Below are 14,385 nucleotides of genomic sequence, written 5' to 3' on the forward strand. Positions count from 1 at the left end.
AACTTTAACATCTACTAAATCACACCTCTTGAATTTTAACATGTGCCAAACTGTGCCTTCAAAATTTTCATTAATCCCAATAATTTGAGAAGAATTTTGCACAACCTAAAAAATTCACATATATAATTTGGTAAATATCAAAATTTGGGAGAAAATATCCAAATTAGCCTCTTCCAAGTTCCAAATGTCTCCTCCATCTTTGGCCTGTTGTGAAGCTGGTAAAGCTAACCCATTAATGGAAGGTGGTCCCTCCAAATTCCCAATTTCATTTCATTGCCTTTTCCAATTACTGAAACTCCACTTCTCTCTCTCTCTCTCTCTCTCCATTTTCTTACTACTGTTTCTTTCTGTGGCTTCACTATGATGAGCCGTTACATCTCCAAACTCACCACCTCTGCTCACCGCTTCAGAAAGTTTACTCCTTTATTCGTATGTTATCATCTTTCTCTATTGATTCTGTTTACAATTCAGTTTATTCAGTTTCAAGCTTTGATTTTTATTTACTTGATGAATTCTTTTATCTGAAACTTTTTCTGGGTATTTGAGTTTTTGAACTCCTGAGCTTAATGTTCATTTGGGTTTTTTTAGGGAGAAAAGGGTTTATCTCAATTAGTAGCTATTTTATTTATTGACTAAGTTTTATGAGTAAAAGGGTTGTTTTAATGACTAAAAATGTTGTGAAGAAATGTGAATTGGATTCAAAATTGTATTTTTTTTGTGTTCTTTTCCTAATCATGATGAATTAGCAACCTTGGCTTCAAAAAAGTTTGGAGCTTTACTGCATAAGAGAGAAATTTGTTTTGAACTTGGTGAAGTTATTGTTGATTAACAATAATCCTTTTTTTCAATATAGATTTAGTCACACCAAACACAACTCTATCTCAGGTTTAAGGTTTGGTAGCTACTAAGGTGGTGTTTTGTTTGAAAAAATGAAAACACAGAAATAAGAATGGAATGAGATTGAATGAAATCAAATTTAAAATACATAAATTTTATCTTAGAATGTTCCTTCTTTCTATTTCAAAATGGAATAGTCATTCCACCGAAATGATAGAAAAGTTATTCTATTTTTAAAATCCTACCAAACAAAGGAATGGAATACAAATTATTTTCTTTCAATTCCATTCCATTTCATTATCTCTAACCAAACGCCACCTAAGTGTAACAGAACTCTACAAATTACTCACAAATGAGCAATGTCGACAGAACACACACAAGTCTCTTTTTTTCGATAGGTTTAATTGCGCAATAACCCTTTAATTTTTGCTCAACAGGTTGGGGTTGGAAATGGATCAAACTCAACTTCCAAAATTGTTGAGGATGAAGGTTTATGCAGCAGTAGTAGCAGTAATAATCAGATGAGTTGGATAAAGTGGTATGGGACTTGTATAGCTAAATTGCCAGAAGATGTTAGTAAGGATGATAACCCTGTTTCTCAAATGTTAGTTGATTCATTTGGGAGGTTGCATACTTACCTGAGAATCTCATTAACCGAACGTTGCAATTTGAGATGTCAATACTGTATGCCAGCAGAGGGTGTGGACCTTACTTCGAAACCTCAGCTTCTGACTCGGGATGAGATTCTTCGCCTGGCGAATCTTTTCGTAAGTTCTGGAGTTAATAAGATCAGATTGACTGGGGGTGAGCCGACGATTAGGAAAGACATTGAAGATATTTGTTTAGGCTTGTCTAACATGAAAGGACTAAAGAAGCTTGGGATTACTACCAATGGAATTACTCTTTCGACGAAACTTCCTAAGCTTAAACAATGTGGTTTGACATCTTTGAACATTAGTTTAGATACATTAATCCCTGCAAAGTTTGAATTTATGACCAGGCGAAAAGGGCATCACAGGGTTTTAGATTCTATCAATACTGCTATTGAACTTGGTTACGATCCTGTTAAAGTATGTCTTCATTTTCGTGTTTCAAATATGTATTTAGTATATAATGCACATTATTATCTTTCATTTGACATGTTGATGTATGTTCATTTAGGTGAATTGTGTAGTGATGCGGGGTTTCAACGATGATGAGATTTGTGATTTCGTTGAGCTTACTCGTGAAAAACCAATTAACATTCGGTTCATTGAGTTCATGCCTTTTGATGGAAATGTTTGGAATGTGAAAAAACTTGTACCGTATGCAGAAATGTACGATAAAGTGGTAAGGTACATCTCTAACAGGTATTCCCGTCTATAGATCTTAGAGTATACCTTGTTCGATAATCTAAGTATTTTGTCGTTGTTTAACAGGAAAAACAATTTCCAAGTATAAAAAGGCTTCAAGATCATCCAACCGAGACAGCTAAAAACTTTAAAGTAGACGGACACAAGGGTGTCGTTTCGTTCATCACATCAATGACCGAGCATTTTTGTGCTGGTTGCAATAGGTTGCGAATTTTAGCTGATGGAAATTTCAAAGTGTGCTTATTTGGTCCCTCAGAGGTATTTTTTATTCTTATGCTTGCTGGAATCGCCTTTAACTTTTCGTTAACTTGATGCTTTTGTTGCTGCATTTTTTACTGGTCATGAACAATAATTTCATAGAGCATCTTGCACGGTCGAGTGCATCGAGCACATATCGCTATGCTACATTAGAAGTTCTAACATGGATTTTCTATGTCTCTTAAGACATATAGGTGAACCAAAGAAGGTCTTGTTAGTATTTTCTTCTTATCATTATTTCGATTCGAATTTCTTTTTGTGATTTGTGTTGTTGTCATGAATGATAATATTACTTTTCATTGTAGTTGTTACTTTTCGAAAATCATATCTACATTCACTCTTTCCAAGTCATTCCTTTATTGTGATGACATTTATTTTTCCTTTCTATGTGGAATGTGCTTGCCTCATCTTATGCTATCGGTTTAACTCATGCCATCACGGTTCACACATTTTGCTCTTAAATTCCTCGGCTAACCAAAGAACAACCCCGACTCCTAAGTAATTGAATCCCATAAGCATCCAATGTCTTATTCGCTGGCTTTGTTTCTAAGTAATTGCCCCATAACTTGGTTGGTTTGTTCTCACCAAATTCTACTAGCTAAATCTAAGAAGTAACAGCTTATTTACCATACATCCTCCATTCACTGAGGATGAGAAAATGAAGAAGCTTGTGTATGTTACCGACTTAGTTTGCCTAAGTTCGAAATTTGGCAAACGGGGAACTATAACAATCTTATTAGTTCTTTTTTTCAATGCAGGTTAGCTTACGAGATCCCATTCGAAGTGGTGCTAATGACGATGAACTTAGGGAAATAATTGAGGCAGCGGTAGGTGTTTTACTCGGTCTCTTCACTTTTCTATCCATATTTTTATTTCCTCTTGCCCTTGTTTCTTTCTGTACCGAACATGGGGCTTATTGCCCACATCCCGAACTGTTAATTATTGTGTTTTGTTTTGTCCCGTCTTTTTAAACTGATTGTTGCTTTAGGTGAAGAGGAAGAAAGCCTCACATGCTGGAATGTTTGACATTGCCAAGACAGCAAATAGGCCTATGATACATATCGGTGGCTAAACCTTTGATGCCTTTCGAAAATTTTGAAGGTGCCATTCTCTCTTTCTAGTCTTGACTGTGTAGCCCTTTAGTTTCTTTCTGAATATGTCTGTGGAACACTAATGGTGTCCAACACCAACTGATGCGACATACAATGATGTCCAATATCATGCACCGATCATTATATGGCGCATCAAGTTGACTTAGGTAACCATACTTTTCTGCAATTTAGCAGTGAATTCAGTTAAATCGAGGCTGGACTCGAGAAACATGCATGAAGCTGTTGGTTCACATTGGTGTTGTTTGGTTAATTGGTGTCTTTCGGGTGCATATTTTTGTTGAATCAGATACACTCGGGAAGTGAGAGCCGCCATGCCAAACTCCAGCAAAAGAATACTCAGTGCTTTCAGTTTGTTCTTTTTACTTTTCTAAATCTCAACATAGTTAAATCTTGTTATTTGTTTGTTTATTTCACTCAATTAAGAAAAGGACATTGTTGAAAAATATTATACTAGAATAATTGAAGTAATACTAATAATGATTGCACTAGAGAATAGAGATGTCAAAAAAATTGGCTATGCACTCATTTTAACAATTCTTTACTATTGTTTTGGTTTATTTCAAAGTGTACCAAAAATCAACTTTTTCTTTTTGTACGATTTTTTTTTTTCAAAAAATTGGTTTCGTGTGGTTTTAGAAAAATACAGGGCCTGATTTGTCATTAGAATTCAATTAATAATTTTTACAAAAAATAGTTTAAATTGATATTTATCTTAATTGGACCATGTATCAATATTGAAGTTGATGTACTTAAGTATTGAATTTTATATAATTTAATGTAATAATATTTAAAGAGTAGTATTACTAATTAATTGTAAGGCAATACATTTAGAAAATATTAAGCACCACTGATATTTAATAACAATGCTCACATGTTTTTGAAAAAAAGAATAGAATCATTAATGGATTGTCCACATGTTTTTGAAATAAGAAATGTTCAAAAGAATAATTGGTGTTAGAAATAGTAAATGTGTGGATTAAATTAGGTAAAATAAATGCGACAATGTTCATAATCTTTAAATCATAATTAAGGTGATGTTTGGTAACATTTTTTTAATTAGTTTTTTGTTTTTAAAATTGGAAAAGTGAAAATATTTTTCAAAAACATATTCTATAAAACTCTTTTCATTTTTTAGTTTTGTAATTGAGAATCAAAATAAAAAAAAAAAGTCACTTTCAATATTTTTAAACAGTTTTTTTTTTTCTTAATCAATATTTTGGACTCTGATCAGACCCGGACTCAAATCCCCCCCATGGCCCTGGCGCTGAACCCGGCCTCTGACGCGAACCCAAATCTGATCCCGGACCTAGACCCGACTTTAAAAAAAATCAAAAAATAAAAATGAAAATAAACTTTACAGAATACACTTTTGTTTTCTGTTTTTAAAATTGAAAAACAAAAGTAATTATAGAACGTATTTTTATTTTTCAAAAACAAAAATTTTACTTTTATTTTGTGATTAAAAAATTAGAAAACAAAAGTGTTACCAAACGACACCTAAGTAAATATATAATTTGAAATAATAGAGAGATCCTAACTACACTTTTGAATTCTCATAATTTTTGAGTGATTGACTGGTAAATCTCCTTATGTTTTTATTAGTCTATACTTTAACCCTTGATCTTTTTTCAATGACAATGCTCACTTGTTATTTTTTTTCTTTTGACAAAATGATGAGAATCATATTAAGACAAAAGTCATAACATTTTTAAACTAACATAACTCAATGAGTATCCCAAGAACATGTTTAATCAAACTATGAGGCTAACTCCAATGGGATGGTTTACATGATTAATAAAAAAAATGGTGTACCACATTGTATTATGTAGCAAGAGAGAAGTAGTGAAAATATTTTAAATTAGGCATAGGTGTCCTTTATATTTTTAATTAAAATAGATAAATGAAAAATTATAATTGGCTTATACAATTAAATAAGACCAATATGACAATTATTTTTGTTGACCTCCTTAAAGGTGCTTTGAGTTACAATATTAATATATTAATATTGTTGAACACATGAGATACAATACTCTATCTTGGGGATGTTTTAACATAAAGACACAATCCTAAATGTTGGAAAGCTTTACAGTTCTTTTCTTATTATTATGTATGCTAAAGTTGATAATTAAAAAATAATTTGGTATAGATTATTTATATTAAGATATAAATTTATCTTTTGACAAATTTCTCATAATAATTTATTATCAGGAGATCACTTATTGCTAAGAGGTATTACTATTAATTTTTCTGATTGCCTAATTTGTGATGTTGGTGACGAGTGTTGCACTTTTTCTTTCAGCGTTTTTTTTTTTCCAAGCAGCTCATATACATTATTCAATTTTAACTTAGTAATGCCATTTGATCGACATCGTATCTAGATTGGCAGGTTGAATGCTAACCGAGCTCACCGTGAACTTTATAGGGTTATTACGATTGTTTGACATTCAAAACAAATTACAATATAGAAAATTGTGTTCAAACAATTTATTTCATACACGTATAAATTAAAGAGTCACACATCCAACCAAACACATTGTTTGACCCCTATTTTCATAGTATTAAATTTTTTCAAATTTTTTAAAATGGAAGAATATCTTTTTCTTTTTTTTTTTTTTTTTTTTTTAAAAGGAAGAATATCTTTATCTTAAATAACTAAAAATTATAGACTATAGAATTTTTCCAAAATGATTTAAATAATAAAAATAATAATAATTAAAACAAAAACTTTAATAATTTTATTTCCTTTTATTTTCTTTAGTTTTTCTCACTGTCCCTCTTATCATCTCTCTCCGACGACGGCTCCGATCTCCGCCGATACCGCCACCTGCCTCCTTCTTCAAGAGTAAGTATACCTTTCCTCTCCCACACTTTTTTGGAAAATTAGTTTTCAGATCAAATTAGGGCCACGGAATCCCTAGAATGAAACTGTTTGTTTGTGCTTTTGATCTGTTTTTTTTTTTTATTATTATTATTGAATTGATGAATAATTGTTATGGGTTTAATTTTATGCGAATAATGTATGGATTATTATATGTTTTCTGGGAAATTCTAATGGGTATTAAATCACACATTTCATATAGGAATTCAAGAGCTTCAATGTCCATTTGGTAATCATTATTCTTCTCGTTGGTTTTGGTTTTGATAATATTATTATATACTTTCGTTATATAAGAAAATCAGTAGTTATATATCTCAATAAATTTTGTTTAATTTCTTTCAGTTTTGATCAGTGTAATGGTGGGGTTTCAATTTCAATTTCAATTTCAATTTCAGTTTCAGTAGTTATTATCAGTAACAGTTTGTTGATTGTAATGAAGTAAATTTATTTTTAGAGCTTCTAAACATAGCCATTAATGGGAAACGGCCACCACAAACACCATAACAATAATCAAAATCAAGGAGCTCTGCCCTATAAATACGGTCCCTCACAACCACCACCACAAGTTCCAACCAGCTCAACCACATCTTACCCTCCTCACATGGACACCTTTACCTTCCCTTATGCTCATGTTGACTCAAGCTTGCGAGCCCTAGCCTCTCAGGCTGAAGGTTTCGGTCGTTTCGCCATTGGTGGTCTCCATGGTTCACTCTACCATGTCACCACTTTAGCAGGTTGTCTTCTTACTCACTCACTCACTCACCCCCTTAAAAGTTTGTGTTTTGGGCTTTCCTCTTTTTTTGTGTGATTAAGATTTGAATGTATTGATCTTCATATTGTCGAATTTGGGAGATTTTTGTTATGTTGGGGTGAGTGTGATTTTCGTAGAAAACCTTTTTTTGTATTTTGAGTTAAGGGCATGTGTTGAATTTCAAAGATATTTTGTTATGTTTAGGAGATTCATTACTGTTTGTGTGATTTAAATTTGAATGTAGTGATCTTCATGTCAATGTTTTGTTTTCGAATTTGGGAGATTTTTGTTATGTTGAGGTGAGTGTGATTGAAATTTGGATGTTAATGATTTTCATAGAAAACGTTTTTGTGTTTTGAGTTATGGGCATTTGTCGAATTTCAAAGATATTTTGTTATGTTTAGGAGATTCATTACTGTTTATGTGATTTAAATTTGAATGTAGTGATCTTCATGTCAGTGTTTTGTTTTCGAATTTGGGAGATTTTTGTTATGTTGGAGTGAGTGTGATTGAAATTCGAGTGTAGTAATTTTCATAGAAAAAGTTTTTGTATTTTGAGTTAAGAGCATTTGTCGAATTTCAAAGAAATTTTGTTATGTTTAGGAGATTCATTACTGTTTGTGTTGCTGTAGATGATGGTCCTGGATCACTCCGAGATGGATGTCGTAAGAAAGAGCCACTTTGGATTGTGTTTGAAGTGTCCGGCACAATTCATCTTTCATCCTACTTGAGTGTTTCATCGTTTAAGACAATTGATGGCCGAGGCCAAAGGATAAAACTTACTGGAAAAGGTTTGAGATTGAAGGAATGTGAACATGTCATTGTATGCAATTTGGAGTTTGAAGGTGGTAGAGGGCCTGATGTTGATGGCATTCAGATAAAACCGAAATCCCAACATATTTGGATCGATAGATGCAGCCTTCGCGATTATGATGACGGACTTATAGATATAACCCGCGAAAGCACTGATATAACCATCTCAAGGTGAGATATTGAATTTGAATCCCCAAAGTTCACTCTTTCAGCTCTTTGTTTTTAAACCATTGGCTTTTTTTAGGTGTCATTTCGCGCAGCATGACAAGACAATGCTGATCGGAGCAGATCCTTCTCATGTAAGCGATAGATGCATTCGTGTTACGATTCACCATTGTTTCTTTGATGGGACTCGACAGCGACACCCTCGTGTTAGATTCGGAAAAGTTCATCTTTACAATAATTACACCAGAAACTGGGGCATATATGCTGTTTGTGCCAGTGTAGAATCTCAGGTGAAGATAATATAACTCAAATCATTCTGTGTTTGTTTTTGGTTTTTGAGGATTTCATCTGATAATAGTCTGTTTTTGTGTCTTATTTCATGGGCTTCCACAAATAGATATACTCTGAATGTAATATATATGAGGCTGGGCAGAAGAAAGTAGCTTTCAAGTATCTTACAGAGAAGGTATTTTGTCTTCTTTTTTTGTTTCATTCCCTTATAACATGTTTAAGGCCTTGTTTGGTTAAGCATTTTTGTCTGCTTTTTTCTGCTCTTCCCTGAGAAAGTTACTGATCATGGCTTCGGTTAAAAGAGTTTTTTCACTAACCCGAAACTCAGTAAATTCGCTCGATGTTCAGTCCTAGCAACAACAAAAGTATTTTTGGAGTTTCAGAAGCGCAAAAACAACTTTGGCATGTACAAGGAGATAAAGAAACCATTTTTTTTTACATGTAAAAAAAGTGAGACTGATGGGCTGTTGAACTTGTTGTGATGAATTCGCAGGCGACAGACAGGGAAGTAGCAGTAAGTGGCTGCATAAGATCCCAAGGAGACTTATTCATGTGTGGAACTCAGGCAGGGCTGATGGCCGAGACAGAGAGCGGCGGAAATGGCATGTTTCATCCTAGTGAATATTACCCGAAATGGACCGTGGCACCACCCACAGATGCTCTGAAACACCATGTTCAACACTGTACTGGATGGCACAGTGTTCCTCGCCCAGCTGATCTTCAAAACTAGCCACACTCATATATAAATATTTATAGAAACTTGCTATGTTTTATATGATATTTTGGTGTTTGTAAGTAAAAATGGTCACTTTTATTATTGTAACTCTGTACTAATGGTTTTGTTATCAATAAAACATAAATTATATTAAATTATTATGATTTTATTTGATTTATTTATGTTTTTAAGTAATGAACTATCTCCTATTATGGTTTATGGTAGATTGTTTTGTTAGTTAAAAAAAATTATACTATTATATAAAGAGTAATTTGCGGTATAAATATTTAAGTTTAATCCTTAACTTTCGATTTTAGATAGATACTTTAGTTTAATTTTTGATAGTAATAATACTTAAGTTATAAGTACCTGACTATTGAAGTGTCAAGTTAATAGCTATATGACAGTTCACGATTGCTTCAGGTCATTAAATTTTATTTTTTATTTAAAAATTAATTTAAATATACCAATAAAAAGATGATACGTGGATAATGATTTGACAGTTAACGACTAGATATTTACGGAAATTCTAAAAATATAATTTAAGTATTATTACAGTCAAAAATTAAACTTAAGCATTTATTTACAATCGAGAGTTAAACTTAAGTACTAATACCACAAATTACTCTTATCTAGAAAATTCCTAATTTGTAATTAAGTGTAGAGAAGCTCTATGAGGGAGTTCAACGAAACATGTCACATAGTTCTTATGAGAAATTATACTATATATCTTTTTTAATTTGATGTCTTTAATTTTTACTCTCGTTTTCAAAATTTATTATGTTTACCTTTTTTTTTTTTTTCAATCATTCTACTAATTTTACTCCTATCACTTCACGATAGTTTTTATTTTTCTCTAATTAAAATTTTCCCTTAACTTTTCCACAAACTTACACATCCATCTACAAAGAACACAAAATTATTATATTTGAAATTATATTTTAGTTATGTGAGTGTGTGAGGATAATTTGGGCATGATACTCATAAAAAGAGGTATATTTGAATTAAATCTTATTTGGAGGTAAATTTAGTTAATGTATATATATAAAAAAAAAAGGTATTCTTCAACTTCTCCCTAGTTCTTACACTGTTCTTTAGCTAAGGCAGATTATGCTCGCGCCTAGTGTGACAGTCAGTAGTCCCGTGATCCGTAAGGGGAAATACCGGGTAAGCTGTGCAATCCCACACCACCTGGGGAAGGTCAAGTGGAATGATTCAAAGACTGTGTAGATATGGGACTACACAGTTAAAGAGAGCTTAAATAGATTGATTGGTACTACCTATGTCAACAAGGTGCATCTTGTTTTTCGGTAGCCCATCTCGAAAGAACTCCATAGTTAAGCGTGCTTGGCCTGGAGCAATTTCAAGGATGGGTGACCTCCTGGGAAGTTTTCGTGCGAGTGAGGACAAAGCACGCTAGAAACACTCGTGTTGGTCTGTAGGGTCAGTCATTAATCCAATTTGCAACTAGAGTGGCATACTCGTGTATAAGAGCCATTCATTCCGTGGGTGTAAGGGCCCAATAAAGGCTTGAAGCGGGGACGTTACACCTAGGGCCCACTTAGCCCAGGAGTTCAAAAAAATATTTTCTCTTTAAAAATATATATATTTTTCCAGTAGTTTTCAAAGTTACTACATATTTTTATAAATAAATAGCTTAATAATTTTTATTTTCTTAAGGTCCACCCAATTTCAAGACCAACTTTATTCTTACATGGTATGTCCACTCGTGATGTTCTAAGTACTATTGAAATATTATATTATTATTAGTGCGACTCAATATCAAATCTCATATATTTTAACTATTATAGAAAATTACTAATTACTTATTATTATAATATCATCTCATACTAATATTAAACACTACTGATATCTAATAAGATCGATATTTATCAAATACTTAATAAATATGCATATCATGTTTGTCAAATACTTAGTAGATATTGTTGTACATGTTTTTGTTGACATCATGAATTGTTGCACACTTACTATCGTGAACAAGTCCATCAACAATATGTGAGATTTTATACCCATATTTGTCTTAACTTGTGAAAAAAGATTGTAGAATAAGACATATTTTTTTATTTATATATATAAATTTTATATGGGTGAGTATTTTTATGACTGCTATAATAAGTAAAAATTTTATTTTTAGATTTAAATTAATTATATAATTAAAATAAATTAATTTGTAATTAAAATATTTATTAAAACATTTTCAAAAATTAATATTTATATATTTTTTTATTTTAAGAAAATAAATAAAATCAGTATTAAATTATAAGTAATTTATTAATTATTTTTAGTAAACTTTTAAATTAATCACAATTGTTTAATAATGATCTAACCACTAAAAAATAAATGTAACTATCATAGTTATATAACTATTGAAACCTCCATTATATATATATATATAGGGAAATTTACAAAAATACTGAAATTTGGGTTAACTTTTACAAAAATACTGTCACACGGAATTTTTTTCAAAAATACTGTGTTTTTATAAAACACCAGTAAAACACAAAGCATTTTAACTCAAAACAACAGTAAAACACTAGTAGAACACCAGTGAAACTTAACACAGTATACTGCAGTATGAAACTTATAAAAAAACAAAGTAAAAAAGTAATAAATACTGCCTGGCAGTATTTTTGTAAAAAAATAGCAAAAGTTAGTATATCATGTAAATTTCCCTATATATATCCCTCACTTTTTAGAGAAAATCAATTTTGATCCTTTGAGAAAGAAAAAGAAGAGCCGGCTTTTGTTTTTTGGTGACTTGGCCGGCCTATAAATAAATTTGTATAGATTAAGGTTAGTACATGTGTTGTTGGATTATTGTCAATATTAATACTATGTTAAGCTTCATAAGTTTGTGTTTGTCTTTTACAATTATAAGTCCACATTTTGAACCTATAAATACTTGAAAAATTACAATGTTGATTACACTCATATTCCCAAGTAACTTAAATCATTGTTAATATATATACTTGAAAATTATTACAATGTTATTTACACTCATTCTAAGTTCATTAGTTGAGACACAAAATCTTTCTTTCTCACATACACTCGACATTGGTGTGGTTTAATCTTACCAAAAAAATCGATGTGAAACTCGATTTGATGGTTTGATTGAGCCGCGCCAATATCGCGTGATTTCCATTTATTAATTTGAAATGGATTATTATTATTATTAGCTTATATTAGTTAGTATTGTATGGACTTTGTTCATTTCATATATGTTTGATTAAATGTATCTTTAAAATAACTTTATATAACTTTAATTTTATTTTTTTACTTTTGTATTATTTAATTTTTGTACTTTAATTTTAAATTTTAATTGATTTCTTGTTACAATTTTTAGCTAAATGAGACTTCATCATCAAGTTACGATCAATCGAAAGAGATGGTGACTCCATTTCTTCTATAGTGTTTGGGACTCGCCACAAATATACAACGGGAGTTGGTTGCCATGTTAGCATATGAAATGATAGACTAGATCATATGCACTTCCTCTGCCTCTATCGCTCTTGGCGAGGAAATGCAAACAAAGCAAAACTATGGAGAAGTATGTTGAGTGCCCTACGAGAGCCTCGAGATCTTTGCCTTCTTCATAGTTTTGTCTTTGCCTTTCTTTCGAGCATGATTTTTTGAAGTGCCTAGATTTAGTTTTAATTATTTCTACTTATAACTTAAGACAATACTTTCAAATAATATTTCAAATATATGCAATGTAAACTTAGGTTATTGATATGTGTTGTTTTATTTGATTAGTATTTGTTTTTTTTTTTTTTAGTATTGAATAACTAAACTAAAAAAGATATTATAATTAAATCTATCATTTTTTTTAGATTAGGAAATAATGTGATTAATGCTAATTGTAACGAGTTGTCGCTAGAAGTGACTTAATTTGTTGCTTGTTACTAAAGATTAACTTTAAAGACAACATTGTTATTTATTTTTATTTTTTTTGAAAACAATGAATATATCATTGAACTAAAAATTAATATGTTCAACAACCTAATATATAACTAATGAAACTAAACATCTCAAAGACAATATGAAAAAATATCCAACTTAACAAATTATTTATTAATCCGAAAAAAATGTACAACTAATCTATATGCAACCACTAATTGACATTGTTATTGCTAGATGATCAATAGACTTTTTTTCTTATATCTTGTAATGCACTCATTGACAAATAATAATAATAATAATAATAATAATAATAGTTTTATTTTATATATAATTTTAATTTAGAATTTTAAGGGATTATAATTAATGCATTTAAGTTTTTAAGATTTATCAATATCTAAAATTTTATAATAATAATAATAATAATAATAATAATAATAATAATAATAATAATAATTATTATTATTATTATATTTTTTTTTTTTGAAAATAAGGGTAAAGTTTTATTCAACTTGAAATAATATCATCCCTTACAATAGAAAGCAAATTTGATGGAGCGGAAAACTCATCAAACATACAATCTGACATAAAACAGGATTGCCTTGCAATGCAATGAGCAGCCCTATTTGCAGATCGTTTAACAAAAGAAATAAAAACATCTTGTACTTCAGATAATAATGAACGACAGTCTTGAACCAGTAACCCAAACTGAGATGGCATTTGAACTGAACCTTTGATAGCCTGAACAGTGACTAAAGAATCAGTTTCAATTTCCACATCAGTGATTTTCTTAGTCTTTATCCAACTCAAGACTTCTTTCATTCCCACCACCTCAGCAATCTCAGGAGCAACCACACCGATCTTACTCCCCGAAGCTGCTTGAATAAGCTTCCCAGCCGAATCTCTAACTATGAACCCAAAACCAAAACGATTTTCACTTTCGAAAATAGCTCCGTCGACATTTATCTTCTAACTATTATTATTATTATATTATTATTATTATTATTATTATTATTAAATTTGAGCCAATTTATCCATACATTTTGAAAGAGGTGGATTGTATGGATAGATTCTATTTGTTTTACTAGGTATGTAGTATACTTAGTAGAATTTGACATATCTTAACCAAATTATTTACATGAAGTAAAATGCACAAGGAAAATTGTTGGATTTCAAAAGACAAACATAGAATACTAAATAAATTTGGCTATTGAGTAATTTGCAAATAAATATGAATAAAAACCTCCATATCTTCATAAATTTGATCAATGATTTTATAATTCACTCTCATAAAC

At 30.9% G+C, this 14,385-nt stretch overlaps 2 protein-coding genes across 7 annotated transcripts; both read left to right on the forward strand.

Annotated features, from left to right (window-relative positions):
- The first annotated feature begins 257 nt into the window (after positions 1-257).
- LOC115709398 (GTP 3',8-cyclase, mitochondrial) lies at positions 258-4,114 on the forward strand. Of its 3 annotated transcripts, none has more exons than XM_030637490.2 (7): positions 258-429; positions 1,275-1,907; positions 1,999-2,166; positions 2,256-2,447; positions 3,206-3,274; positions 3,436-3,548; positions 3,846-4,114. In XM_030637490.2, the coding sequence occupies exons 1-6, from the start codon at positions 361-363 to the stop codon at positions 3,517-3,519; spliced, it is 1,215 nt and encodes a 404-aa protein (XP_030493350.2). In that variant the 5' UTR covers positions 258-360; the 3' UTR covers positions 3,520-3,548; positions 3,846-4,114. The 3 variants fall into 3 exon arrangements, 2 of the variants coding, with proteins under 2 accessions (XP_030493350.2, XP_060967462.1); XR_004010234.2 differs by having other exon boundaries at positions 259-429; positions 3,436-3,705; XM_061111479.1 differs by having other exon boundaries at positions 259-429; positions 3,206-4,114.
- Positions 4,115-6,226: 2,112 nt separating this feature from the next.
- Positions 6,227-9,327, forward strand: LOC115709399 (probable pectate lyase 4). 4 transcript variants are annotated; one of them, XM_030637493.2, is made up of 7 exons: positions 6,227-6,401; positions 6,640-6,666; positions 6,892-7,171; positions 7,821-8,172; positions 8,246-8,456; positions 8,564-8,632; positions 8,951-9,327. In XM_030637493.2, exons 3-7 carry the CDS (start codon positions 6,913-6,915, stop codon positions 9,185-9,187), a joined length of 1,128 nt encoding a protein of 375 aa, XP_030493353.2. In that variant the 5' UTR covers positions 6,227-6,401; positions 6,640-6,666; positions 6,892-6,912; the 3' UTR covers positions 9,188-9,327. The 4 variants fall into 4 exon arrangements, with proteins under 4 accessions (XP_030493353.2, XP_030493355.2, XP_060967463.1 ...); XM_061111480.1 differs by having other exon boundaries at positions 6,264-6,401; positions 6,780-7,171; XM_061111481.1 differs by having other exon boundaries at positions 6,264-6,401; positions 6,877-7,171.
- Positions 9,328-14,385: the final 5,058 nt, after the last annotated feature.

Source organism: Cannabis sativa, chromosome 3 (genome assembly GCF_029168945.1).
Source record: "Cannabis sativa cultivar Pink pepper isolate KNU-18-1 chromosome 3, ASM2916894v1, whole genome shotgun sequence".
Classification (NCBI taxonomy): domain Eukaryota; kingdom Viridiplantae; phylum Streptophyta; class Magnoliopsida; order Rosales; family Cannabaceae; genus Cannabis; species Cannabis sativa.

Bases quoted from the DNA above. Each gene is read 5' to 3' on its own strand.
- LOC115709398 (XM_061111479.1), top strand. From the start codon at position 361: ATGATGAGCCGTTACATCTCCAAACTCACCACCTCTGCTCACCGCTTC. The intron at 2,167-2,255 runs GTAAGGTACATC...GTTGTTTAACAG, and splicing joins CAGAAATGTACGATAAAGTG to GAAAAACAATTTCCAAGTAT. The intron at 2,448-3,205 runs GTATTTTTTATT...TTTTCAATGCAG, and splicing joins GCTTATTTGGTCCCTCAGAG to GTTAGCTTACGAGATCCCAT.
- LOC115709399 (XM_030637493.2), top strand. From the start codon at position 6,913: ATGGGAAACGGCCACCACAAACACCATAACAATAATCAAAATCAAGGA. The intron at 8,173-8,245 runs GTGAGATATTGA...GGCTTTTTTTAG, and splicing joins ACTGATATAACCATCTCAAG to GTGTCATTTCGCGCAGCATG. The intron at 8,633-8,950 runs GTATTTTGTCTT...ATGAATTCGCAG, and splicing joins TCAAGTATCTTACAGAGAAG to GCGACAGACAGGGAAGTAGC.